Source organism: Carcharhinus amblyrhynchos, chromosome 7, assembly GCF_965287045.1.
Source record: "Carcharhinus amblyrhynchos chromosome 7, sCarAmb.v2.hapA, whole genome shotgun sequence".
NCBI classification, from domain to species: domain Eukaryota; kingdom Metazoa; phylum Chordata; class Chondrichthyes; order Carcharhiniformes; family Carcharhinidae; genus Carcharhinus; species Carcharhinus amblyrhynchos.
The window spans coordinates 94514446-94539689 of record NC_137330.1 but is presented as its reverse complement, the minus strand read 5'-3'; the positions used below and the strand labels follow the sequence as shown (position 1 = coordinate 94539689).

Here is a 25244-nt window from a genome sequence, read left to right as displayed (position 1 = left end):
GGCTTGAGCCACACTTAATTGCTAAGTTTAGCTGATCTGGGTCAAGATAGCGACAGCTTGCATTTACATTACAATCATTAGAAAATAAAAGTTCTAGTGATAATGGAAATTAAAACCCAGCAAAAGTCAGGAAGAGTAAAGCTATGGGCCTGAATTTTTCAGATGGCAGGTGTATTGTCATTGGCCTACTAATCCAGAAACCCAGTGTAATATTCAGGGGTCCAGGTGAAATTTGAATTCTATAAAAATCTGGAATTAAAACTCTAATGATGACCATGAAACCATCTGTCAATGGTTGTAAAACCCATCTGGTTCACTAATGCCTTTTGGGGAAGAAAATCTTTCTTCTTTACCTACTCTGACCGAGATGTGACTCCAGTCTCTCAACAATATGGGTCTAGCAAACCAGCCATTCAATCTAAGGCCTGAGATAATTAGGAGTGACCAATAAACGCTGGCCAAGCCAGTGATGCCACCCTCATCCCATGTACAAATAAAAAAAATGCAGTTAGGGATGTCTACAAAACTACCCATGGTTTTTAATGTATTACAATGTAAAGTTAAACGCCATTTTTCCTTATTTTGTGATACTATACTATTTTTGTTATAGAAAGGACATTCTGCAAATTACTACAGATAAAATATCCCTTTGATTTTTCTCTCATTCTATAAGCTAACAGAATATCTGCGAATGATTATCAAGGTTTGGTAACAGGAGTCTTGTGTGTTATACAGGCTAGAAGTCTGTGTTAAGCTGTGCCACTGTTAAAGGAAGATATGAATTGAATAATTTTCTCAAAAAACATACATTTGATTTTTGTACAGTAATTGAATCATCTTGCAATTATTCCAAAAGGAAATATCAACAAATGAGTCTGTGGTAGTAATATTTTAAAAACTTTCCTTAAAGAGTTTTGGCATGGAATTTTAAATACATTATATATTCAAGGCCTTCATGAATTTCAAGTTTTCATATTAATTCCCCTGGTGCAAATTATAGTCTGTGCATCATTTGGCAATTAACACCATTCAGTCATGGGGGTAGATTTGCAACAGCCATGGCATCATTATGTACTGGTCTCCAAAATACATGCTGAAATAATATGTTAACAGAGGATGGAACACCTAAAAAATAACAACAATGCAAAATTGGTCAGAATTCAGTGAATAAATAACATGTGGATAACAAATCTGAAACCTGGGCCTATAAACAGCCTTGAAGTCCTGGAGTAACCTCTATGTGTACGTTGATGTTGGGTGAAGGCAGTCTTGGATCTCAGCAGTGACGCAGTATCCAATTACATGGACTAGCAACACATTCTATCAAAGCCCACATGTGACTAATGGGAACTAGGGAGAGGTACTGTGGAATTGTATCCCAGGAAAGTAGGTCAATGTTTCTGGGAAAGAACAGAAGGAAACTGGTAGGAAAGAGGAAAAACTCTGGAGTCCATAACCAGCAGTAATTTAGACAGAAATATGATTAGCTGTCCAATCCTTGCAGCTTTCTATTTCAAGGTCTCAATGGACATCCAAGGCATCTCTGATAAAGGATGGTTTAGCACCATTTTCCTGTACTTTAACAAGGTCAGGCATCTGCACCAGTCCTGAATCACTCACTTCCATAAGTGATATACATCATTCAGTAGCCATAACAAATGAAGATTAGTTTGAGTTCAAACTTTTGGCATTGGTCTTTCCTTCTCCTTCACTGAGACACTAAGATACAGCTGTTTATGTGTCAGGTTAACAGCTTATTTCATTTCCACCTAAAGTCATGTAAGAATTTGCTTTGCAAACTACCTTCAATATGGCAGTTGTTTGAATAATCTCACCCAGTCTAATCTGAAACATTGAAATAATGTGTCAAGATCATGATCAAATGCAAAATTAAATCTTGATATGTTTCTAGACATCACTTTGCAATAATTGAAGCTCCTCTGATCACAGGATAAAATGAAATTCCAAAGTTGTGCGGATTAGGTCGATTGGCCATGCTAAAATTGACCATTAGTGTCTGGGGGGATTAGCAGGGTAAATATGCGGGGGTTATGGGGATAGGATTGTTGGTGCAGGCTCAATGGGCTGAAAGGCCTCCTTCTGCAGTGTAAGGATTGTATGAAGCTTCAGGTGTCCTTCACCTCCGCTTTTACACAACATCTCACCCACAAATCCACCCGCACTCAAACACATACCTGTACACCAGTCACTATGACAATTTCACTCTCTGGAATATAGGCTGTTTTTGAAGCTCCTCCATCAACTGCATGAATCAGAACTTTATAATGGGGAGTATTTCTCAAATTCTATAGATAAAAATATATCAGTGGTTATGTGTCTGTGCAATAAAAGGTAAAGCATTACCCACTTGCATAATTAAAAATGTTCCAGTAGAATATAAGTAGGATTTTATTCTGTGGTCCTTAATGGCTAGTTCCAATGTGACACAGAGAAACAAAAAAGTGAAGATTACTTTTTAAACCTCGGGTGGAATTTTCCAATAAAAATGGCAACATGCCAGGTTCTGACTGAAGACTAGCATGTTTCTCTCCAGAAACAGTCGGGTTTACGCTCCAGATCTTCTGAAACTTTGTCAGAAATAAAGCAGGAGGTCATTTTTTGCACCATCATTCTGGCGGTGCGCCGCCACATAGAGCTGGTAAGGTTGGCTCCACAGAGATCAGGATGACATTTTTAAAGGGTGGTCCAATCTCAAAGTAAAGTAACAGGCCCCCTCTACCATGGGTACCAAAGCCGCCTCTCTCCACCCCTCCACACACACACACGGGAAACACTGCAACCCTTTGACTACAAAGGTATAATGCTCTCCACTGCTAAACGTTTGGAAATACTCCCCCCTTCCAACTCCACCAACATTTGGGCTTCGGGGTAATAAAGATCGTACTGCGGCAAATCCCATTATGGCCCTCTTGTGAAAGTTTGTTACCTTAACAAGATTTGTGGCCATGGAGAACAGACCCTGAAAAACCCTCCATTAAAGCAAAACATACATCAGGGCTACTTGGCCTGGATTATCTTTCCTTCCCTTGAAAAATATTCCTCATCTCTGAAGTAATGCAGTCAGAAATATACTTTCCCTCTGCTTTTAGCAACATGGGCTGAACGTTTGGGTCATGGTTAAAAGGTAAGCTGAAATCTTTTGGGGTCCGAGTCCCTGACCCCACCACCCCACGCCACCCCCAACAAGTCCACCTATACTTGGCCAGCTAACCATAGCCAAAATAACCAACAGGCTGTTTCTGTTCTAAGGCAGGCCTTTCACCCCATTGGAGAGGAAATCCACCTCCAAGAACTGCCAGTCAGAGGGCTGATTGCTCCCTCGTCCCAGCAGTGCCATCAGGGGCATTGGCCACTGCTGGGACTGCAGGCAGCCTCAGTGAGGAGCTGCCGATGAAGCCCAGACTTAAAGATAAGTTTGATTTCTTGCCGGACCAAAGCTGGGATGGAAGAATTACCACGGGTGGGGGTAGTGCCGTTGATGGGTTCCGGGTGATTAAAGGGGGCCCACCCACTTGACTGGTCACCAATCCATCAGGTTTCACCTGGTGGCCCAGACATTTGATGCCAACTTCCCCCACTACTGATAAATCACAGTGAGAGCAGGGAGGATGGGCAAGCAATGAGACAATGCTACTGTCATGGTGCTCAATCCCTCACCTGCCATCCCACTTCCATGGGTCTAAAAATTCTGATGTTTGAGTGTAATGGAGATCAATAGCAGGCTAGAGCAAGATCAACTTCATGAAGATAATTCAGTGAGATTGAAAAAAATAAACGGAAGGATAAACTAGGAAGCTCCTTTATTTTCTTGCAAAGCTTTTCTGCTGTTAACTCGGTATTGTCTTAGCAATGAAAAATAAATAGTATTTGGACAGATCCTCAACAGATGCCAGTACACTCAACAAAATTTCCTTTGTGCATCCTTCTCATACCTGCACGTCGGATGAATATCTTTCGTCAAGCCATTCTTCTGGGGCTCTGGCTCTTTCATCCCAGCCGACAATTACACCGTGGTATCCTTCCTGCTTGTGCGTGAAGACCTGTCCTACTCTGTATTTGACAGACAATGGCCTTGGAGACCGAGGCTCAGGTGAGCCTAATTAGACAAGTCGGAAATTAGGGTGCATTGAAATTTAATTTGGAGTCTTTGAAGAATTCTCTTAGTGCGAATATCATTCATCAGCAAGTTTACATTTCAAACTGATGCTTCAAATTATTTTGATGCAATTGTATTAAAGCCTGTTATTTTTGAAGATTGGATTAAAGTTGGTTCCTCCCAGCAGTTTGGGAAAGATTCAGTTCATAGTCTTGGAGATGAAAGAACATTTTAGTAACTCAGTTCCCCAAGTTCTAAGTAGTCTTGTTAATGAAATCAGTATTTTTGTCCAAACGTGATGAACATTTGTCCTTGTGTATTTAAATGCACAAACTATCATATTCAGCTAAAAGCAGAAAGTTTCCTGAAGCACTACAAAGCTGAACATTGAATAGCGCTGAGATAGCAAAGCCCAAAGCAAATTAAGATTTTGGAGAACGCTCAGATCTTAGTGGTCACCATCCTACATTTCGGCTTTGAAGAGAGTACAATGAAGGGCAACACAACTGACATCAGGGATCAAACACCCAAGATTAAAATACAAGGGGAAATCAGAGAAAATGTGGAAATTACGGGTTCAATTTAGGGCCAAGTTGTTTATGCAATCCTGAGTCGTGGACTCAAAATCACAACAGTGAGTGTGAATCTCACTTGGGCCTGAATTTCTGCAGAGTTGGAGAGCCTCTCCATTGTTGGGAAAACGGCAGGAGAGGCCCAAATCTGGAAGTCCTTCACCCGAACACAATAAATAATTTTGCATGTCTATGGTTCATGGCTGCAACTGGACATTTAAAGTCCAGCTGCCTCAGGCAGATCTACTTACTGCTAATGGAGTATTCAAAAACACAATTTGTGAACTTTAGACATGGTAGCAGAAGATTTAGAGATCATCTTGTTCTTTAGAGGGATGGAGTACCCTTTTGGACCTGTAATGTATGCTTTTGGATATAACCCAACGACATCTTTGGGAGAAGTAAAGTATCGTTTGGGGCTACTAAAAGCAAACACAAGTGCGCATAAACTCATTAGAATGGTCAAGTTCATCAGAACTATCAACGGAGCTGTCATAGGGAACTGTTAAAAAGAACCTTTAGAAGGAATTTTCAGAAGAGCTGCCAGAATGTTATCAAGCTGTCAAGGCACTTAAATGTTTGATAAAAACCTGTGGTGTAATAAAAATCAATGCTTCCTATTTCTATGTCCGTATACACAAGTCAAAAGGAAGGTTATAAATAGAGGATTTGTGCTGCATGATTGATTTAACAACTTTCATTATCAGAGTGGGGTGTGTCAATTCAGTTTGATTAGCAGCTTCAAGTGGTTGTAAACTCTTTGCAGTGGGGCTGTGAATTCCAATGCATATTTTTATAAGGGATTAAAATAAGTTAAATGTAGTGAATGGGTCTTTAGTCAATGAGAATTTTTTTAAAAATAGTGAACTCATCAATAGACATTTAAGAATGTTATTTAATCTCAGCACAGGTCTCGAGGTCTGCCCCTAGTGGGTATTGAGTCAGTCGCATGGTAGGTGTAACAGCAAAGGCTGCTAGGCCATGGGTTAACATGAATTGACACAGAGTTGTCATAGAGGCAATAAAGGTGATGGTGATGGGCAGAGGGACATTGGAGCTATAAAATGCAACAGGGGTAGGTGTAGGTACACACGAAGGGTAAAATGGGCCTGGAGTTGGGTAGGTGGGCATGGAATGTATGAGGGGCTATGGGGGACTGGGAGGGATGCATGTGGTGGCATGGGAGGGACATGGTCAGTATATGGGGGGGGGGGGGTGGGCGCGAGGTGTGAGGGGGTGTGAAGGGTGAGAATTGGAGGACTGTTTTTTGCTTTACTGCTTTTATTCATTGCTTTGATAAAGCGCTTGTGTACTGAGGCAGGCCTTTCGCCTACAGCGTCTCTGCATCTGGCAGCCTCCACACTCTTTCTGGACTCAGCCACAACAACTCCCATAAACCCATCACCTTCTAAGAATTCTGGGATACTTTTCCCTAGGTTGGATCTAAGGAGCCGGGAATTGTCCTGACTTTGCACTCCTTGCTTGGGAGCAAGGATTCGGGCCAATTTAACCCTTGCACACAAATAGTGATCAATGGGTGGAGAAAAGAGAGAAGGATTACTGAATTCACAATGAAGCTGTTGTTTTCAATTTGGCCAAAGAGTTGTGTAGCAGACAGAAATAAACTCTTGAGGTCAAACAAGCGGACTTTTCGTTCCCAACGTACCTGCAAAGTACTCATTCTGTTTCAATAGAAAGACTTCCATCGCTGGGGACTCTCCAGGAAGATCATCAGGCTCAACAGGTCTGCAGAACATCAGAGAAAATATCATGGAAATCCACTCAATAAAACCATTTGCATACAGCAGACCCGAACACATTCATTTTCCCCAACTCACAAGGAGCAAGAAACTTCCTAGTTCTAGGGAAAGGAAAGACAAAAAAGCCTCTAGCACTCACCGCCTCACCCCCCCGCCCCCCCAACTTTGGGATGCATCTTGTTCCATTTTGAGACTAACTTCTCTTCAGTTGGAATTTGCAGGTGAGTTAATTTTTGAGTAAAATTAGAAGGTAAACCTGGCAAGGAGAATGGGCCTTGCCCCAGGAAGAGAAAGATCAACAGGAGTGAGATGGGTTAAGAAGATGAGTTTCAGGGAGGGAATTGCGGAACCCAAGCAGGTGAAGAGTGTCCCACAAATGAAGGAATGATCAAGGGTTGGGGAGGGATGTAAAAAAGTCCAGATTCAGAGGCACAGCGTATTGAGTCAAGGTGAGGGGCATGCTTGTGGATGTAGGGCTGTAATAGGATGTAGAGAAAGGATGAGATGAGGTGAGATGAGGATTTAAAAGATGAGAACAAGGATTTTAAAACTGAAAGTACTGGAGAATTGGGCCTGCCAGAATGAAGGGGTGTGTGTCTGCGTGTGTGTGTGTGTGTGTGTGTGCGCGTGTGTGTGGAATGAGCACAGCTTTGGGCTCTGCCGCAGAGTCTCTTGGGTGGCTCACAATGAACAGCAAAGAGGGTGACTGGAGGGTTACCCGCTCGCAGAATCAGGGACTCAAGTTCGATTCCCAGCCTCGGGTCACTGTGTGTGTGGAATCTGTACGTTTTCCCCATGTCTGTGTGGATTTCCTCCAGGTGCTCCGTTTTCCTCCCACATTCCAAAGGTGTGTATGTTAGGGGATTGCCATGCTAAATTGCGCCTTAGTGTCAAGAGGACTAGCTGGGGTAAACACATGGGGTTATGGGGATAGGATCCGAGTGGGATTGTGGTTGATGTAGGCTCAATGGACCGAATGGCCTTCTTCTGCACTGTAGGATTCTATGATCCTGCAGGGATTCTATGAATAAGAGGACAGTTTTAAGTTGGGAGAAAAGGATGACATAACATGAGATTGAGATACACGTGCCAGAGAAGCCTCGGAAAAGTTGGAGTTCGTGGGGAAAAGAAGGCCAGCAAGGAGATGGCTGAAACAGTCGAGTCTCAAGATTATAGTTCCAGAGTGGCGGAATCCTGCGAAGGTAGAAGTAAGCAGTCCATATAGCTGGGAGGATTATGGGGTCCCAATCTCCGCTCAGGGGCCTAGAAATTACACAGTTTTAGGGATGGAAATCTAAATTCCTGGGAATGCAAAGAATGGCACGGAATCTGTTTCTACCCCTTTATGCACCAGAAGAAAAAATTTCAAAGTAACTTCATTGCAGTATTAATGCAAGTCTACTTGTGACACTAATAAATAAACTGTAATCTCTTTTGTTGTTAGGCAGCATGCAAGTGAAAAGACATCATAGATACATTTAATTATAAACATGTTCCTTTATGATTTTAGGATTCCTTCACAGATGTTGTCAATAACAGAGTTTATGTTAGTTCTATTTCTCAAAATCTTACCTCTCTTTTAAACTCCATTCTATTAGCCAGTCCTTCCATGCTTGTAAATTTAAATAAGTTCTTTTGAATCGGTTCCAGTTGTCGATTAACCTTTCAAAAAGGGAATTAGAAACATGCAATATATTAGGGCATGGGGGAGAGAGAGAGAGAAAAACATACAAGATTGCAGGATCAAAAATTAAGAACAGGAGACAGCCATTCAGCCCCTTGAGCCTGCTCTGTCATTCAGTGAGATGATGGCTGATTGTGGCCTTAACTCCACATTCCTGCTAGCTCCCCGTAACCTTTGATTTCCTTGTAGAACAAACGAGCTGCATGTTTGTGATAGTAAAAATAATTAACAGGCGGAAGGCTAAGCTCAGTGAGGTGAAGAAAGATCTGACCCAGGTGAATTGGAATCAAAGATTGTCAGGTCTTTAAATAAACTCTGATGGAACATTGGATCGTCTCCAAAGGAGAGTTTGTTCAGGTACAGGCAAAGGACATTCTTGAGAGGGGAAAAGAATAGGACAAGCAAAGCCAGAGCTCCCGGCACGATGCAAAGATGAAACCTAAAAAAAATTACTAGTCATAATTTTCCATTCCTTCTTTGACACAGGGGTGGCGCCAGGGGACTGGAGAATTGCATCAGTTACATCTGTGTTCAGAAAAGCATAAAAATAGAGTTTTGAAGTACAAAAGCAAAGACATTATGAAAAACCTGTGATAAAACACTGGTTCAACTGCTACTGGAGTATTATATCAAGTTCTGGGCACCACACTTTTGGAAGAACGTGAAGGTACAGTGAAGACTATTTCTGACAGCAGCTCCTGGATTTAACTGCGGAAATCAGAGGCTGCTCCCACTGATTTATCCTGTAGGACTGGCATGAACCTAGCTGTTATTAATATGGCCAAATTTGGACCAGTTTGTTCAACTCTGGGCACCATACTTCAGGGAGGTTAGCAAATCCTTAGAGTGGGTGGAGAAGGAATTTACTGGAAGGTAGCCAGGGATGAGAGATTTCAGTTAGGTGGTGCCACCGAATTAGCTGGGGTTGTTCTGCTTAAAGCAGAGAAGGCTAACACATTTGATAAGGTCATTCAAAATCACAAAGGTTTCAATGGAGTGAATAAGGAGAAATGGTTTCCAGTGGCAGTGGCTAACCGGAAGGCACAAATTTAATGGCATTGGCGAAAGAGAAAATATCAAAAACACAACAAGTTACTGTACTCTGGGGTGCATTGCTGAAAGAGTGAAGATAGCCAATTGAATTCTTGTACTTAAAAGAAAATTGGAAAAATACTTGAAGAAAAAAAAGATATGGGCAAATAGCAAATTCGTGGAAGCAATTCTAAGCTAATTCTAACAAAGAGCCAAGTAGGCATGATGAGTCGAATAGCCTTCCTTATCTTTACTGCCACATTCCATGTAACCAGATTAAGAAACAGTGTTGAACATGTTCAATCCATTGTGTCATTGTGACAAATGCTGTTTTTGATCCTTATTTTGTTGTTAACCTATTGACCCATAGTCAGCAACATGTGATAAAATTATAGGATTATTGATAGGCAATAAATTGATGCATATGACTATAGCCAGGATTCTCCAAATAAAGTCCAAAAGTGCATTATCTTTTGCTTTTCTGTTGTATAATGGGGTAGGTTATGTCATTTAAGAACAATTAAATCTTGAGCACCGGTCACTGAACAGTAGTGACAAGATGAAAGCCTGTCAGTAGAAAGTTTGATTGAAAATGAATTTTGGAAGCTACAAAATTCAACTGGAGTTTATCCTGAGGACCAAATTAAGCATACAGAGTAGGCATACTGCCTTCTCATCTTGCTGTGCTTAAATTTGGAGTGCTTGATGCTGACACTGGCTATACAAAGTCCATGAGGAGTTCCTTTCCTCACAAGTGCCACAATGCTAAAAACACCAACAGATGTTAAAAACATGTAACATACCTTTTTGATGCCTGAGTGCGTTGGGTAGAATCACTGCCAGACCACCGCGATAAAATATACTGTGCAGGAAGCGCAGATATTAATAAACCTATCTGCAAAACAGCAGCTGCAGTTAGCTGAGGCATCCCAGTTGTCCAGTTGTTACCAGCTTCTCCTTTCACTAACAACTGGGGGACTTGAAGATAACCAACTTGCACTGCTGTTAATTGAAAGCACAAAAATATTAAATACATGGCACTTTTATTTTGAAAGTGACATAACATACAAGATACCACAAGTTCTAGGTTCGACATCACTTAAAGCAACTGAGTTGACTCAACCACAAAATACATGGCATTGGGCTCCCAAGTATTTTATATTCAGTCTGATATTTATTTTGTTTAATGATTTTGAAGAAGAGTCTACTAGGTGTTCTAATTAAAGCAAAAGAAAACTGAAGCACGTGTTGTGAATGTGAATAAATGATGTAACAAAAATGAGTTTTGTATTAAAATGCTACATTACATATAGTCTGTTGTGATTATTTCTCCGAACCCCACTCCCCAGGTATTTGAATATGGTTTCCAACTGTGAGTTTTAATATTCCCAGTGTTAAGGCACTCATACTTGATAGCAACCTAGAGATGAATACAATTGCATGCAGCAGTCATTGGAAACAGTTTAGTAATACGTGGGCAATAATGCAACAAATATCTTTATTCCACTACAATCCACCCAATGTCAATTATTTTTTGAGTGCAGATGATACATTTCCAGGAGTGTTGGTAGCCCTCCTATTGCACAATCTAGCCATAATATACAATATAAACCTAGACAATGAACACCATTCAACTATATAAGGCATTGCAGACAAATTCAATACAACAACGTGCATTTACATTGTGTCCATGATGTAGAAAAGATGCTTCCTAGAGCTCAATACAGTTCATACCGGTCACCAAATCTACAAGTTTTCTAACACTTTGGAAGCATGAAAGTTTTCACCCCCATTCCAGCTCACGTCACTAAGGCTGCTCTTATGTTCCCATCAGAACACCAGCTTAAAAGAAGCTAGGTAGTGATGTCCTCTTGATCTTGATATCTCAGAACCATTTATCCATTGACAATCAGGAGGGTAGATATATTATCTTAAAAATAAAATTGAATAAAGCAAGAAGTAAGAAAGGATCTTCCATTTAAATAATTTGTTTCATGTTCTGAGGTCATCAAAAAAACTTCATTGTAAGTTAAGTAAGTTTGAAGTCTATAGCACCCACCACCATTTCAAAGAGACTCCAATGTTGAAATTTTGTGGCTGTCTCCCTATTCTGCATTAAAATCAGGTCTTGGGTATTAAAGGTGGTTTCTCAGAGTGGTTCAAAGTTGCTAGGGGAATGCCATCAGGCTCTGTTTTAGAAACACTTCTGTTTATTGTGCACAATGATTTGCATTTGGCTCTGAAGCAAATGCTACCTAAATTTGCATTCTATAGACATATGTTATTATATATTTGCAGAAAGAAAAAGGAAGTGCAACTAATTTGCAGAAAGAAAGCAAACAGTATATAGTGATAAGATAGTGGAAATGGCTAAAGAAATACACAATTTGATTGTGTATGAATGGGAGGGGGTATAAGAAATTAAAACTAATTAAATTTTGAATAAAGGAAAACTGGGTGAGGTGGAAAAGCAAAGGGAGGTAAAAATTTTGGTTCACAGGAGAAAAAGTCACACCAAGTGGCTATAAAAAGTTTTGAGTTTATTGATGTCACAAGTAAGGCTTACATTAACACTACAATGAAGTTACTGTGAAAATCACCTAGTCACCACACTGTTCGGGTACACTGAGGGAGAATTTAGCATGGCCAATGCACCTAACCAGCATAGTGGCTAGCACTGCTGCTTCTTGGAATGCTACCGGGATAGTTTCCTCGAACAGTGTGTGTTGGAGCCGACGAGGGAGCGAGCTATCTTGGATCTGGTGCTATGTAATGAGGCGGGTAGAATTAGGGACCTTGTGGTGAAGGATCTTCTTGGGGAGAGTGATCATTGTATGGTGGAGTTTCTGGTGCAGATGGAGGAGGAGAAAGTGGGTTCCCGGACACACGTCCTTTGTTTGAATAGAGGGGAGTACAGTAGGATGAGAGAAGAATTGGCGAATGTGGACTGGGGGAGCGCATTGGAGGGAGGGTCTGCTGAGGAGCAGTGGAGGATCTTTAAGGAGACCTTTCTTGGTGCTCAGCAGAAATTTATTCCGATGGTCAAAAAGGATAGTAGGAGGAGAGGTAATAAGCCGTGGATAATGAAGGAGGTGAAGGAAAGTGTTAAACTAAAAGCGGAGGAATTTAGAGTAGCTAAGAGTAGTGGGCGAGAAGAGGATTGGGAGAGGTTTAAAAGTCAACAAAGATTGACAAAGAAGTTGATAAAGAAGGGTAGGAGAAACTATGAAGCTGGGCTAGCGCTTAATATAAAAAAGGATAGCAAGAGTTTTTATAAATATATAAAAAGGAAGAGGCTGGCTAGGGTGAATGTTGGTCCTTTAGAGGATGAGAAAGGGGACCTAGTGGTAGGGGATGGGGATATGGCTAAGGTATTGAATAACTTTTTTGTTTCTGTCTTCACGGAGGAGGACGTGAATAATTTGCCGGGTGTTAGCGATGGAAAGGTAGTAGGACTGGAGGGTCTTAATGACATTACTGTTACTAGAGAGGCGGTGCTTGACAGACTGGAGGGGCTGATTGTGGACAAGTCCCCAGGACCGGATGGAATGCATCCGAGGGTTCTGAAAGAAATGGCGGAGGTGATAGTGGATGCCTTGGTGGTTATTTTCCAGACGTCGCTGGATTCCGGGGAAGTGCCGGATGATTGGAAAACGGCTAATGTTACGCCGTTGTTTAAGAAGGGTGCCAGGCAAAAGGCGGGGAATTATAGGCCAGTTAGTTTAACGTCTGTGGTAGGTAAAATGTTAGAATCTGTCATTAAGGAGGAAATTGCGAGGCATCTTGAAGGGAATTGCTTGATAGAGCAGACGCAGCACGGTTTCATTAAAGGGAAGTCGTGTCTGACAAATTTACTGGAGTTCTATGAGGATGTGTCTAGGGCGGTGGATAGAGGAGAGCTGGTGGATGTGGTCTTTCTAGATTTTCAGAAGGCGTTTGACAAAGTACCTCACAAGAGGTTATTGCAGAAGGTTGAGGGACATGGAGTTGGGGGTAGGGTGTTAGCGTGGATAGAGGATTGGTTGTCAAATAGGAGGCAGAGAGTGGGGGTCAACGGGTGCTATTCGGATTGGCGGATGGTGACTAGTGGAGTGCCCCAGGGGTCGGTGCTGGGGCCTCAGCTTTTTACCATTTATACAGATGATCTGGAGGAGGGAACCGAGTGTAGGGTGTCGAAATTTGCTGATGACACCAAGATTGGGGGAACGGCAAATTGTGCGGAGGGTGTGGAGAGTCTGCAGAAGGATCTAGATAGGCTGGGCAAATGGGCCAGGAAATGGCAAATGGAATTTAATGTTGGCAAGTGTGAGTTGGTCCACTTTGGTAGGAAGAATGGTAGGAAGGACTATTACTTACGGGGCGAAAAACTGCAGCAGGCGACGGTGCAGAGGGACCTCGGGGTCCTTGTGCATGAGTCGCAAAAACCCAGCTTGCAGGTGCAGCAGGTGGTCAGGAAGGCAAATGGGATGCTGGCCTTCATAGCGAGGGGGATTGAATATAAAAGTAGGGAGGTCTTGCTGCAGCTGTATAGGGCATTGGTGAGGCCGCAGCTGGAGTACTGTGTGCAGTTTTGGGCGCCGCACCTGCGCAAAGATATTTTGGCCCTGGAGGGAGTGCAGAGGAGGTTTACTAGGCTGATACCGGAGTTGAGGGGGTTGAGCTATGAGGAGAGGCTGAATAAACTGGGCTTGTACTCGTTAGAGTTTAGAAGAATGAGGGGAGATCTCATTGAGACGTATAAGATGATGAATGGGATGGATAGGATAGAGGTGGAGAGACTCTTCCCGCTCAAAAAAGACAGTAGGACTAGGGGGCACAGCCTCAAGATAAAAGGGGGGCGGTTTAGAACGGAGTTGAGGAGGAACTTCTTCACTCAAAGGGTGGTGAATCTCTGGAATTCTCTGCCCGTTGAAGTGGTGGAGGCTGCCTCGATAAATATTTTTAAGACGCGGGTTGATGGGTTTTTGATAAGAGAGGGGATTGAGGGTTATGGGGAGAAAGCGGGAAAGTGGAACTGAGCAGCGACAGATCAGCCATGATCTTATTGAATGGCGGGGCAGGCTCGAAGGGCTAGATGGCCTACTTCTGCTCCTGTTTCTTATGTTCTTATGTTCTCACAGCTGCAGGGACCTGGGTTCAATTCCCAGCTTGGGTCACTATGCAAACTCCATACACATTCTCCCTATGTCTGTGTGTGTTTCCTCCAAGTGCTGCAGTTTCCTCCCACAGTCCAAAGACGTGCGGGTTAGGTTGATTGGCCACGTTAAATTGCCCTTAGTGTCCCAAAATGCGTACGTTAGAGGGATTAGTGGGGAACATATGTGGGATTACAGGCATAAGGCCTGGATGGGATTGTCGTCGGTGCACACTTAATGGGCCGGTTGGCCTCCTTCTGCGCTGCAGGTATTCAATGATCTTTCGGACTGTGGGAGGAAACCGGAGTACCCAGCGGAAGCCCACAAAGACATGGGGAGAACATGTAGACTCTGCACAGATAGTGACCCAGGCTGGAAATCGAACCCAGGTCCATGGTGCTAAGAGACAGCAGTGCTAACCATCCCAACAAAAAGAATTAATGCATACTGGGTTTAAAATAATCAATTCAAATACAATACTTAATGTGGACTTTTAAAAATAGACAGGGGGAAATGTTTTCTCCATGCTGGGGTGCAAACTTTAAAGTAGTGTTTCAATTTGGGCTTGTGCTAGTTGCAGATTGCAACAATTCAGCATTTTAAAAAATGTAAACACTCTATTCCCTATTTTTTTCTCCTAATTATCTTGGGCATCATATTGAGCATAATCTAGACAACCTACTGATAGGAAATCTGCTGGTTGGGCTTTATTAGTGCTGATGTGAACTGACATACAAATGTAGAAAAGCTATCCAAGAAATAGGCACCACACTAACTGGAAGTATGTGATTGCACTGGAAAGGGTGCAGAAGAGATTCACCAGGGTGTCGCCTGTGATGGAAAGGTTTAGCTTTGAGAGATTGGAAAGGCTGGGTTTCTTTTCCCCAGAGCAGAGGAGGTTGCGGAGTATCTGATAGAGATATAAAATATTATGAGAAGCATAGATAGAGGAGTTCCTAAGAATCAAAGGTTTACAGTGAGGAGTAAGTGGTTTAGAGGGGATCTATGGAATGCACTGTCTGAGGGTGGTGCAGGCAGGTACTCTCACAACATCTGAGAAGCATCTGGATGAGCACTTAAATCACCAAGGTAAAGTAGGCTATAGTACGCTATGGTACAAGTGCAGGCAAATAGGATTAGTATAGATAAGTATTTGAAGGTTGGCATAGATGCGGTGGGCTGATGGGCCTGTTTCTGAGTTGTATGACTATGAAATAAACCATACCCATTGAGAGAAATACACACAGCTTTCTGGGTACCTCCCCACAGCTCAGGAATTCAACTGAGTGGAGGAGGTTGAATCTGTGTCCATCCACAGAGGGATGCTTTCAAACTTCAATAGTGCATCATTGCACTCTCTCAAATTAACAGTTAGCTATTAGTGCAAAAGATGATGGTTGTGGTTGCTGGAAATCAACCATTTCAGCCCCAGAACAGCGTTGCTGAAGTTTCTTAGGGTAGTGACCTAAGTTCATCAGCTGCTTGATCAATGATCTTCCCTCCATCATTAGGTCAGGAGTGGGGACATTCACTGATGATTCCACAATGTTCAGCACCCTTTGCAATTCTTCAAATACTGAGTTCCTTGTCTACATGCAGCAAAATCTTGATAACATTTCAGCTTGTGTTGAAAAGCAGCAAGTAAAGCTTGTGTCATACAAGTGCCAGGCCAGTGCCACACATAATAACTCCAACAAGAGTGAACCTGACAGTCAATCTTGACAGTCAATAGCATTACCATCACTGAATTTCGCATCATCAATATCCTGGAGGTTACCAGTCATATACATACCGTGGCTACAAGAGCAGGTCAGAGACTGGGAATTCTGCAGCAAGTAACTCATCTCCTGACGACCAAAGCTTGTGCACCATCAACAAGGCCACAAGTCAGGAGCATGATGGAATATTCTTCAGTTGCCTGGATGGCATTGGCTCCAACAATGTTCAACAGCATTTAACATGAATCAGCCCATCTGATTGGCTCCCCTCTCATCACTTTAAACATTTGCTTCTTCCACCACTGATGTACAATAGCAGCAGTGTATGCCATATACAAGATACACTGCTGCAAATCTTCAAGTCTCCTTTGCCAGCACCTTCCAAATCCATAACTTCTACCACCTAGAAGGACAAGGGTAGCAGATACATGGGAACACCAACACCTGCAAGTTCCCCTCCAAGCCACTCACCATCCTGAATGGAACTATATCACCATATTCCTTCATTGCTTTGGGGCCGAAATCCTAGAACTCCATTCCTAATAACACTTTGGTTGTACTAGCACCAGATGGACTGCAAGCAGTTTAAGAAGGCAGCTCGTTACCAGTTTCTCAATGGCAATTAGGGATGGGCAACAAATGCTAGAACTGCCAACAATACCCACATCTCTTGAAAGAACAAAAAGTTAACAATAATTTCTTCTCTAAAAATTTTGCTCATATCATTTCCCTTCTTAATAAGATTTCCGCTAAGCATATCCGTCCTCAGCACACACATTTAGGGGTCAACTTTCCCTCCGGATAAAGGACACAGGACAGTAGGTAGGTTCTGGGTCCGGAACCAGCCCCCCGGGGGTAACCAGCCAATATTTGGGATTCTCACTAAGGGCGCACGGAGACAGGTTCCCGGTCCAATTAAGTGCAGCGGGCGGTCTCAAAAAACGGAGGGCCAGTCAGAGTCCTCCCAGCTGGGGCGGCGCAGCAGCGAATGGTAATTGACAGGGTGCTCCAGCATGGAGGTGCCTTCACACCAAATTTTAAAAAATTGTAGTCAAACTCTATAGGGCAACCTTCAGCACTTACACCCAGGCGGGTAAAGAAAGGTTTTAGGCACACGACCAATTGGTTTTGCTACGTTTTCACTGGCCTGAAAACATAACCTCCGTCCCCCAATTGTGGAGGGAGAACTGAATCTCTAAACACATTCTTGCATTTTAAACTGAAAGGATGATGACCATTTCTCCCCTTCCCATCCCATCAAAGTAACAGCAGGAATAGCTCCCACTGACGGTTTCAACAAACGAAGCGTTCCACAGCCTAAGAGGGGCTGGGTGGGTAAATGTTACTTGGTGTAACTTTGACTGTGGACATGATGTGATAACTGAGACCGACTTCCTCACTGCTCTCACCCCAGTGGGCAGCCTGCCAGATAAAGTATGGGGAAGCGTCTTTTTTTAGAAAAAGTCTGTGAGCAGTGAACATTTGTGATTTTCGATTATGAAATCCAAATTGCCTGACACACAAGAGGTCAAGTCTCCTGCAAACGTTCTCCTATCGCTAAAAATAGCCACCTTATACTCACCCCCGTTTAAATGTGTTGTTGCCTGTGAGCTGGTACGAATGAGGAAGCAGAATTGCTTTTGGATTTAATCACGGTGCAATGGACGTAGAAATGCATCTTTTTACTGGTTTGAGAAAGCCTTTTAATATCTGATATTGACTAAATTGGCGAACGTTTGTTTAAAGTGGTAATCAGCGGCAAGTCCCCGGAGCACCCTGTAATGGGATTGTAAACCTGTATGATGCAGAGTCCCAATTCTTGAGGAAGTAGGTTAGAACGACCGCTGTTAGGGCTTAGTTTGAAAGGTAATATTGCAAGTCCAAAATAAACTGGGGTTTAGGGAACCCTGGTCTCAGAAGGCAGACCCAAACCACCGCCACCCGCCCCCCCCAGCAAATGACATATTTCATTACAAATCACAGAAACCATGAGTGTAAATATTTAAAAATGTGATGGGAATTTTTAAAAAAAATAAAAATCATAAACTTTCAACTATAAAACATGTTGTAAACTCATCCCAAATCAACTGGTTACTGATTTTGCAACTTTTAAGACCAGCTACTGTAAAACACTACCAGAGAGTTGAACCTAAAGCAAAAGATACATTGAATAGCGAATATGAAATGAGCCCAACTTACCAAAACACTGGATATTTTTATTGTGTGAATTTTTGTAAAAGAATAAAAAGTCAGCCCAGTCTTTGTAGCACTTCCTACAGATCTGTCTCTAAATCCACGGAGGCTTTGATCGCATTCACCATCCGACTGTCAGAGGCGCTAGGAAAACAGTTTCTTAAACAGGGCGCACAGGCTCTTATTATTAAACTGAACCAACTTCCCTCCCGTCTGCAACAGGAACTGAAAATGACTACTACTCCATCATGCAAGGCAATGTGCTGTGTGTTTTGCATGCGTGTGTCCCTCCGATTCGGCACAGCGTCATCTTACAACCTCAATTCAACGGGCCAGCACGTCGCTCTCAGACCGCAGGTGGCGATCTTGTCGCCTCTGTTCCTCCACCAATAACTTCGCCCCACGACTTGTTCAGGTGCCGTTTCCCGCGGCGCCACGTCCCCCAGTGCCTTAGACCGAAGAAAAATCAACTATTGGTGGTTTAAGAATTGAGCAATTCTATGTAGCCTACAGATTTGGAGTCTAAAACTGGCCTAATACCAAAAAAATGCACCTTCCTAGCCTTGCATTAAAAATGTTTTTCTCATACACTCCTTTTCATCAGCTTTATCCGGGAACGTTCACTTGTTACGTATTGGGACCAACTTTTAGTTGCAGGAACCTGAGAAGAATTGATCAAAATTATGGAACAAATTTAGAATAGAATAGATCATAGAATCTCTACAGTGCTGAAGGAGAAAACATTATTTCTAACGGCTACTAAGCATTAATACCAAGATTGGAAAGGATAGTTATTTTTTAAATAACAGGAAGAATAATTAGTATAAATAATGCATTACAAGCTCAACAGCTAACTGTAGTATTTACAGAGAATTTGATTTATAGAAACATAGAAAATACGTGCAGCAGTAGGGCATTTAGCCCTTCCAGCTCACACCATCATTAAATATGATCATAGCTGATCATGCACTCTCAGTATCCCACTCCCCGCTTTCGCTCCACATCCCTTGATTCCTTTAGCTACAAGGGCCAGGTCCAGCTCCCTCTTGAACATATCTAATGAACTGACCCACATAGCATTCTGTGGCAGAGAATTCCACAGGTTCACAATTCTTTGAATAAAGATGTTCTTCCTCATCTCAGTCCTGAATGGCTTACCCCTTATTCTTAGACTACTGACTCCTAGTTCTGGACTTCTCTAACATCAGGATCATTCTTCCAACATCTAGCCTGTCCGGTCCCATTAGGATTTTATGTATTTCTATGAGATCCCCTCTCATTCTTCTAAATTCCAGTGAGTATAAGCCCAGTCGTTAAGTCTTTCTTTATATGTCAGTCCTGCCATTCTGAGCATCAGTCTGCTCAACCTTTGCGGGACTTCCTCAATAGCAAGAATGTCCGACCTCAGACTAGAAGACTAAAATTGTACACAATACTCACGGTGTGGCCTCACCAAGATCCTGTATTTTGCAACAAGACATCCCTACTCCTATACTCAAATCTTCTTGCTATGAAGGCCAGCATGCCAATAGCTTTCCTCACCACCTGCTGTACCTGCATGCCAACCTTTAGTGACTGTTCCACCGTGACACCCATTGCACTTCCCTTTTTCCTGAGCTGCCAGAATTCAGATAATAATCTTCCTTCCTGTTTTTGCCACCAAAGTGGTTAACCTCACATTTAACCACATTTTATTGTTTTAATTCAGAGGTTTTAAGCCAGTCTGCCTTGTTGTCCAACGAGGAGCATACACGCAATGGGTCATACTTGGGCTGCTCTTGAATATTCGAGTGGCCTAGTGCTTCATGTCGTTAGTGTACGCTTAAACTGGACCAGATGCTGGGCAACACGACAGCTCAGTGACTATCACTGTTTGCTGTGCAGACACATGGATTTGGGCCTGTGCCTGTGGGAGTTTGCGCATTCTCCCTGTGCTTGCATGGGTTTTCTCCGGGCGCTGTGGTTTCCTCCAACGCCCCAAAGATGTGTGCTATTAGGCTGATTGGAAGTAATAAATTGTCCCTAAATTAGTTTCCCTCAATGTGGATTGCCATAAACAATAGATAAGGGTCATGGGTGGAGGGGGGAACTGGTAATGTTAAAATGGCGGTGCGGGCTCGTTGGGCCGAAGGGCCTGTTTCCCGGGCTGTTTTTGTTCTTTGCCAAGCATTTGCCACAGCCTCTTGGCATTCTCCTCACAACACATACTGCCACCCAGCTTAGTGTTGTCTGCAAATTTGGAGATATTGCAAATCATTAATGTACGTTGTGAACAACTGGGGTCCCAGCACCAAGCCCTGCAATACCCCACTAGTCACTGCTTGCCACTCTGAAAAGGACCCATTTATTCCAACTCTCTGTCTGCCAGCCAGTTCTTTATCCATGTCAATACAATATCCCCAATACCATGGGCTTTAATTTTGCTCACTAATCTCTTGCATGGGACCTTGTCAAAAGCCTTTTGAAAGTCCAGGTACACAACATCCACTCGTTCACCTTTGTTGACTCTACTGGTCATATCCTCAAAAAATTCCAGAAGATTTGTCAAGCACGATTTCTCTTTAGTGAAACCACGTTGATTTGGACCGATCCTGTTACTGCTTTCCAAGTGTTCAGTTATTACATCCTTAATAATTAACTCCAGCATTTTCCCCACCACCAATATCAGGTGAACCAGTCTACAATACCCCGTTTTCTCCCTTCTTTTTTGAAAAGTGGAGTTACATTAGTTTCCCTCCAATCCATTGGAACTTTTCCACAGTCTGTAGAATATGGGAAAATGATCACCAATGCGTCCACTATTTCTAGGACCACTTCCTTAAGTACTCTGACAGACAGAACATCAGGCTCTGGGTACTTATTGGGTTTTAATCCCAGCAATTTTCCCAACACAATTACCTGACTAATAAGAATTTCCTTCAGTTCCTCCTTCATGGTAGACCCTCTGTCCCTTAGTATTTCTGGAAGCTTATTCATGTTATGGAAGAATGCATTAAATAATTCTAGAAAACAGCAGGGAAATGGGATCATATAGATACTTATGAAGGGGAACCATTATTAGCGAAGACAAGTTGAATGGTCTCTTGCATGTTGAAATTTGTACAGTTTTATGGTCATTGCTGTTAGAATGTTGCTGACAATAGTAGCATTTATTATACATCCCTAATTACTCGTGAGAAGGTGATTGTGAGTTTCTTGAATACAGCCCAGTGACTTACTGAGCAACACTAGTACGTTTCAGAGTAAATCATATTACTGTTCTGAAGTCACAGAGGCTAGATGGGTAATGGTGTCCTTTACTTAAAATGTGTAGGTTGGGGGTGGGGAGTAGCGGGGTAAATACGTGGGGTCACAGGGATAGGACCTGAATGAGATGTTATGTCAGAGTGTCAGTGCAGACTCAATGGGGTGCATTGAGGTGCATCTATCATGATTAAAAACATGAAACCCATGAAGGGTCCAGCAAACTCCATGTGCACATATACCCATGGCTGCCAGACTACTCCTGCGGATGTATGGAAGCTGTGGGAAGGAGTTTTTGATACTTTGGCATCACCAGATCAGTGATGACTGAGCCGAGACTGGGTCACCAAATGTAGATTTTAGCCATTTCATTTTCATCTTTGACATTCCAGGGTGACCATAATGTAGTTCCATTAATCAGATGCCTCTCAGGACCCTTAGAGAATGATCTTGTCCTCAACACTGAGCTCATCTTTCTTAGCCAAATAGGATTTCATTTATTCTGAGGGTTGTCCTCGGAATCCACCATGTCGAATCATATGCCTTATTTTAGACAAGATTAGATCCTTTTGTATCCAGACCTTAATTTCCCTTGTGGACACCAACAGAACCTCTAAATAATTTAGGGTCATCACAACTTCTTCTAATGCTGGCTGAGGAGCCAAGCTTCTGGACAACAGGAGGCATCTCAGCGCTTCGGCACTGGCTATCCGGCGTGCAGAGTGGTCCCCCAGAAGGTATTTATAGGCTGCAAGTAGCAAGGCCCAATGCTTTATTCAGGTGGAGGCAATAGGGAGTAATTCTCTTCTCTTCTTTAAAAAGTCCCAATAAGCATCTGTGGTTGGTAACCATTGTGAAACGTCTGCTATAGATGTACTGATGGAATTTTTTCACACCAAATATCACTATCAAGCCCTTTTTCTTGATTTGAGAATACCTGTGCTTGGCATCCAAAAGGGTCCTAGAGGCATATGCGAGTTGAAAGTGCCACCCCAACCCCTTATGGAGAAGTGTTGCATGTCAGAACGAGTTCTTTCATGGCTCAAAATAGGCTAATAAGTTAGATGATGGGAGCTGAAATTTAACACTGTCGAAAGCCGCTGCCTGTGGTGCTTCCCAAGACCACTTTTAGTGTTTTTGTAGTTGGATATGCAAGAGGGCCAACATGGAAGCCAAATTCAGGACAAATTTTCTGTAATAATTAACTAATCTCAGGATGGATTTTAACTCCATCATTACTTGATGGCCTTCACCTTATTCTCTACAGGGTGTAAACCTTTGTCATCTACCTGATAGCCTAAGTAGGTCACTTCAGACACTTCGAAAACATATTCTTCCCTCTTCAAGTATACTCTGTTTCTTGAGAATCTCTGCAAAACCTCTTCTAAATTTGCCAGGTGCACATGTTCCAAAGCCCTCGTGACTAGGATATCATCGAAATGCACCATCACTCTGGGTGGCCCTTGGAGTATGTTCTCCATAACTCAGCGGGATATGGCGTACGTGGATGAGACCTTGAAGAGCAAGTGAGTATACTCATATAGTCTTTTGTGCGTGTTGATTGTTACATATTTTTGGGAAGATTTGTCCAATTCAGCTGAAGATAAGTGTGACTCATGTCCAGCTTGGAGAACATCTAGCCACTTGCTAACTTAGCTTACAGATCTTTGATTGGGGCATATCATGTTTGGAAACCTGATTGACTGTTTATAAGTTTGTAGACTCCAAAGACGAACCAACTTGTCTGGCTTAAAAATGGGGACTACAGGCGCAGTCCATTCTGCAAATTGTATGGGCCTTATGTCTAAACTTGAAAGCACTCTAATTCAGTTTCCATCTTCTTCAACAGGGAGTATGGGACTGGTTTCAGTCTTAAATATTTAGGTGTAACATCAGGGTCAATGTAACTGTTTTCCCAGTTCTTATTGGAAAAACTCCAGAGTATTTACTGATGGTTTTGTAAAGTCTCCCCATGTCTAACCTTAAGATCTCCAACCAGTTCAGCTTGATCTGCTGGCAGCAATATTTCCCAATAAAGCTTGATTCTTGCCCCCACAATGAGTGTGAGATGAGCTGATGCCACATGCAAATCAGTTGGGCATTGTGGTACCTTTCATTTGTAAAGGGATCCCTGTTTGATGGCTAGTCTGGCCTTTGTGTCTTCTAAGGTCAGGAATTGGATTCCGAGGAGGCAATGGCCTAGTGGTAGACTTTTAATCCAGAAACTCAGCTAATGTCTTGGAGACCCGGGTTTGAATCCTACCAAGGCTGATGGTAGAATTTACATTCAATAAAAAATTAAAAATCTGGAATTAAGAATCTACTGATGACCACGAAACCATTGTTGATTGTCAGAAAAACCCATCAAGTTAACTAATGTCCTTTAGGGAAGAAAATCTGCCGTCCTTACCTCGTCTGGCCTATGTGACACCAGACCCACAGCAATGTGGTTGACTCTCAACTGCCTTCGGACAACTAGGGATGGAAATAAATGCTGGCCAGCCAGTGATGCCCATGTCCCATGAATAATAAAAAAAGGTGCTTGTATGTCTGTTCCTGGATAATGAAATCCCTGTGTCCACCTTGTAATCTGGCCAGAAATTTAGTGACAGGTTTCCCAGGGGTTCTTCCTGTTGTCTTAAAGTGCTCTCTCTGGATTATAACTTCTATCTATTACTCCCGAAGCCGTGAGCTTGTTACATAGGGGAGGAGATGATGTTGTGGTATTGTAGCTGGAATAATAATCCAGAGACCCAGGATAATCCTCTGAGGAACCAGGATCGAATCCCACCACGGCAGATTGTAAAATTTTAATGCAGTAAAGAAACCTAGAATTAAAAGTCTAATGATACTATGAAACCATTGTCAATTGTCATAAAAACCATCTGGTTCATTAATGTTCAGTTATCTGGTTTGACCTACTATGACTCCAGATCCACCACAATGTAGTTGACTCTTAGCTGCCGTCAGGGAATGAATATAGCAATGCCCACATCCCATGAATGATTTTAAAAATCTTCACAGAACTTGAATAAATTTGTCAAGTCCAATTTCCCTTTTATAAAACCATGATTGTATTATGTTTAAATTAGATGTACTTAAGGATATGTTGATGAAAAAGAGTCAGAAGGATCATGTGAACCGTAAATACCTGTTGGGCCAAATAATATGTAGGACTAAGAAATGTTATGGTATGTAATATTGCACCCACAATAATGTAAGTTAAAGGTGAATTAACTAAAAATGGTAATTTTTTTTCAATAACTTCTCCCAATTTTTCTACTTACTTCCACAGTGAGATTATTTCAAATCATTTACTTACATGACATCAGGACTGATGTTTCCTAAAGTTCACACTACCCTATGACCTCTGAATCCAGACGATGTGTAGAGCTGGCAAGCAGTGATGAACAGAAGACTTTGAAAAGTCAAATAAAAACTTAAGAAATTCACTTATCTTCTCGTTTATTTAAAAATATGGATATTTTTCACTACAGTTTGTGGCAGTACTCATGACACATTCAATAATCTAGTTGGACATTTATTTGAAATAAGGATGCTCCACATATAAAGCTCAACAAAAAGTGTTTTTCTCATCACATCATAAAGTTTATAACATTATACCAAAAAAAACACAGAACATCTTAAAGTTTATTATATTTGCTGTAGAAAAAATTCTCCATGAGGAGGAAGAGGTCCACATGAATAATACCAAGACATAACTCAGACAAAGTGTTGAAGGTTTTAAAAAAAAACACCATTTTCTTCAGCATGTACGTTCTTACAATCA

The 25244-nt window shown here is 42.2% G+C and overlaps 1 protein-coding gene and 1 long non-coding RNA gene across 3 annotated transcripts; one reads left to right on the top strand and one right to left on the bottom strand.

The window, feature by feature from the left end:
• Nucleotides 1-576: 576 nt before the first annotated feature.
• LOC145345142 (uncharacterized) lies at nucleotides 577-18490 on the bottom strand. Of its 2 annotated transcripts, none has more exons than XM_080192811.1 (7): nucleotides 18218-18490; nucleotides 9969-10167; nucleotides 8022-8111; nucleotides 6356-6435; nucleotides 3954-4117; nucleotides 2196-2306; nucleotides 577-1125 (listed from the first exon to the last, which is right to left on the bottom strand). In XM_080192811.1, the coding sequence occupies exons 2-7, from the start codon at nucleotides 10091-10093 to the stop codon at nucleotides 1030-1032; spliced, it is 666 nt and encodes a 221-aa protein (XP_080048937.1). In that variant the 5' UTR covers nucleotides 10094-10167; nucleotides 18218-18490; the 3' UTR covers nucleotides 577-1029. The 2 variants fall into 2 exon arrangements, with proteins under 2 accessions (XP_080048937.1, XP_080048938.1); XM_080192812.1 differs by lacking the exon at nucleotides 18218-18490 and adding an exon at nucleotides 17601-17751.
• Nucleotides 16945-24893, top strand: LOC145345143 (uncharacterized). Its single transcript, XR_013887033.1, has 3 exons — nucleotides 16945-17009; nucleotides 22852-22980; nucleotides 24750-24893. It is a non-coding gene; the product is annotated as an uncharacterized LOC145345143 (long non-coding RNA).
• The last annotated feature ends 351 nt before the right edge of the window (nucleotides 24894-25244 follow it).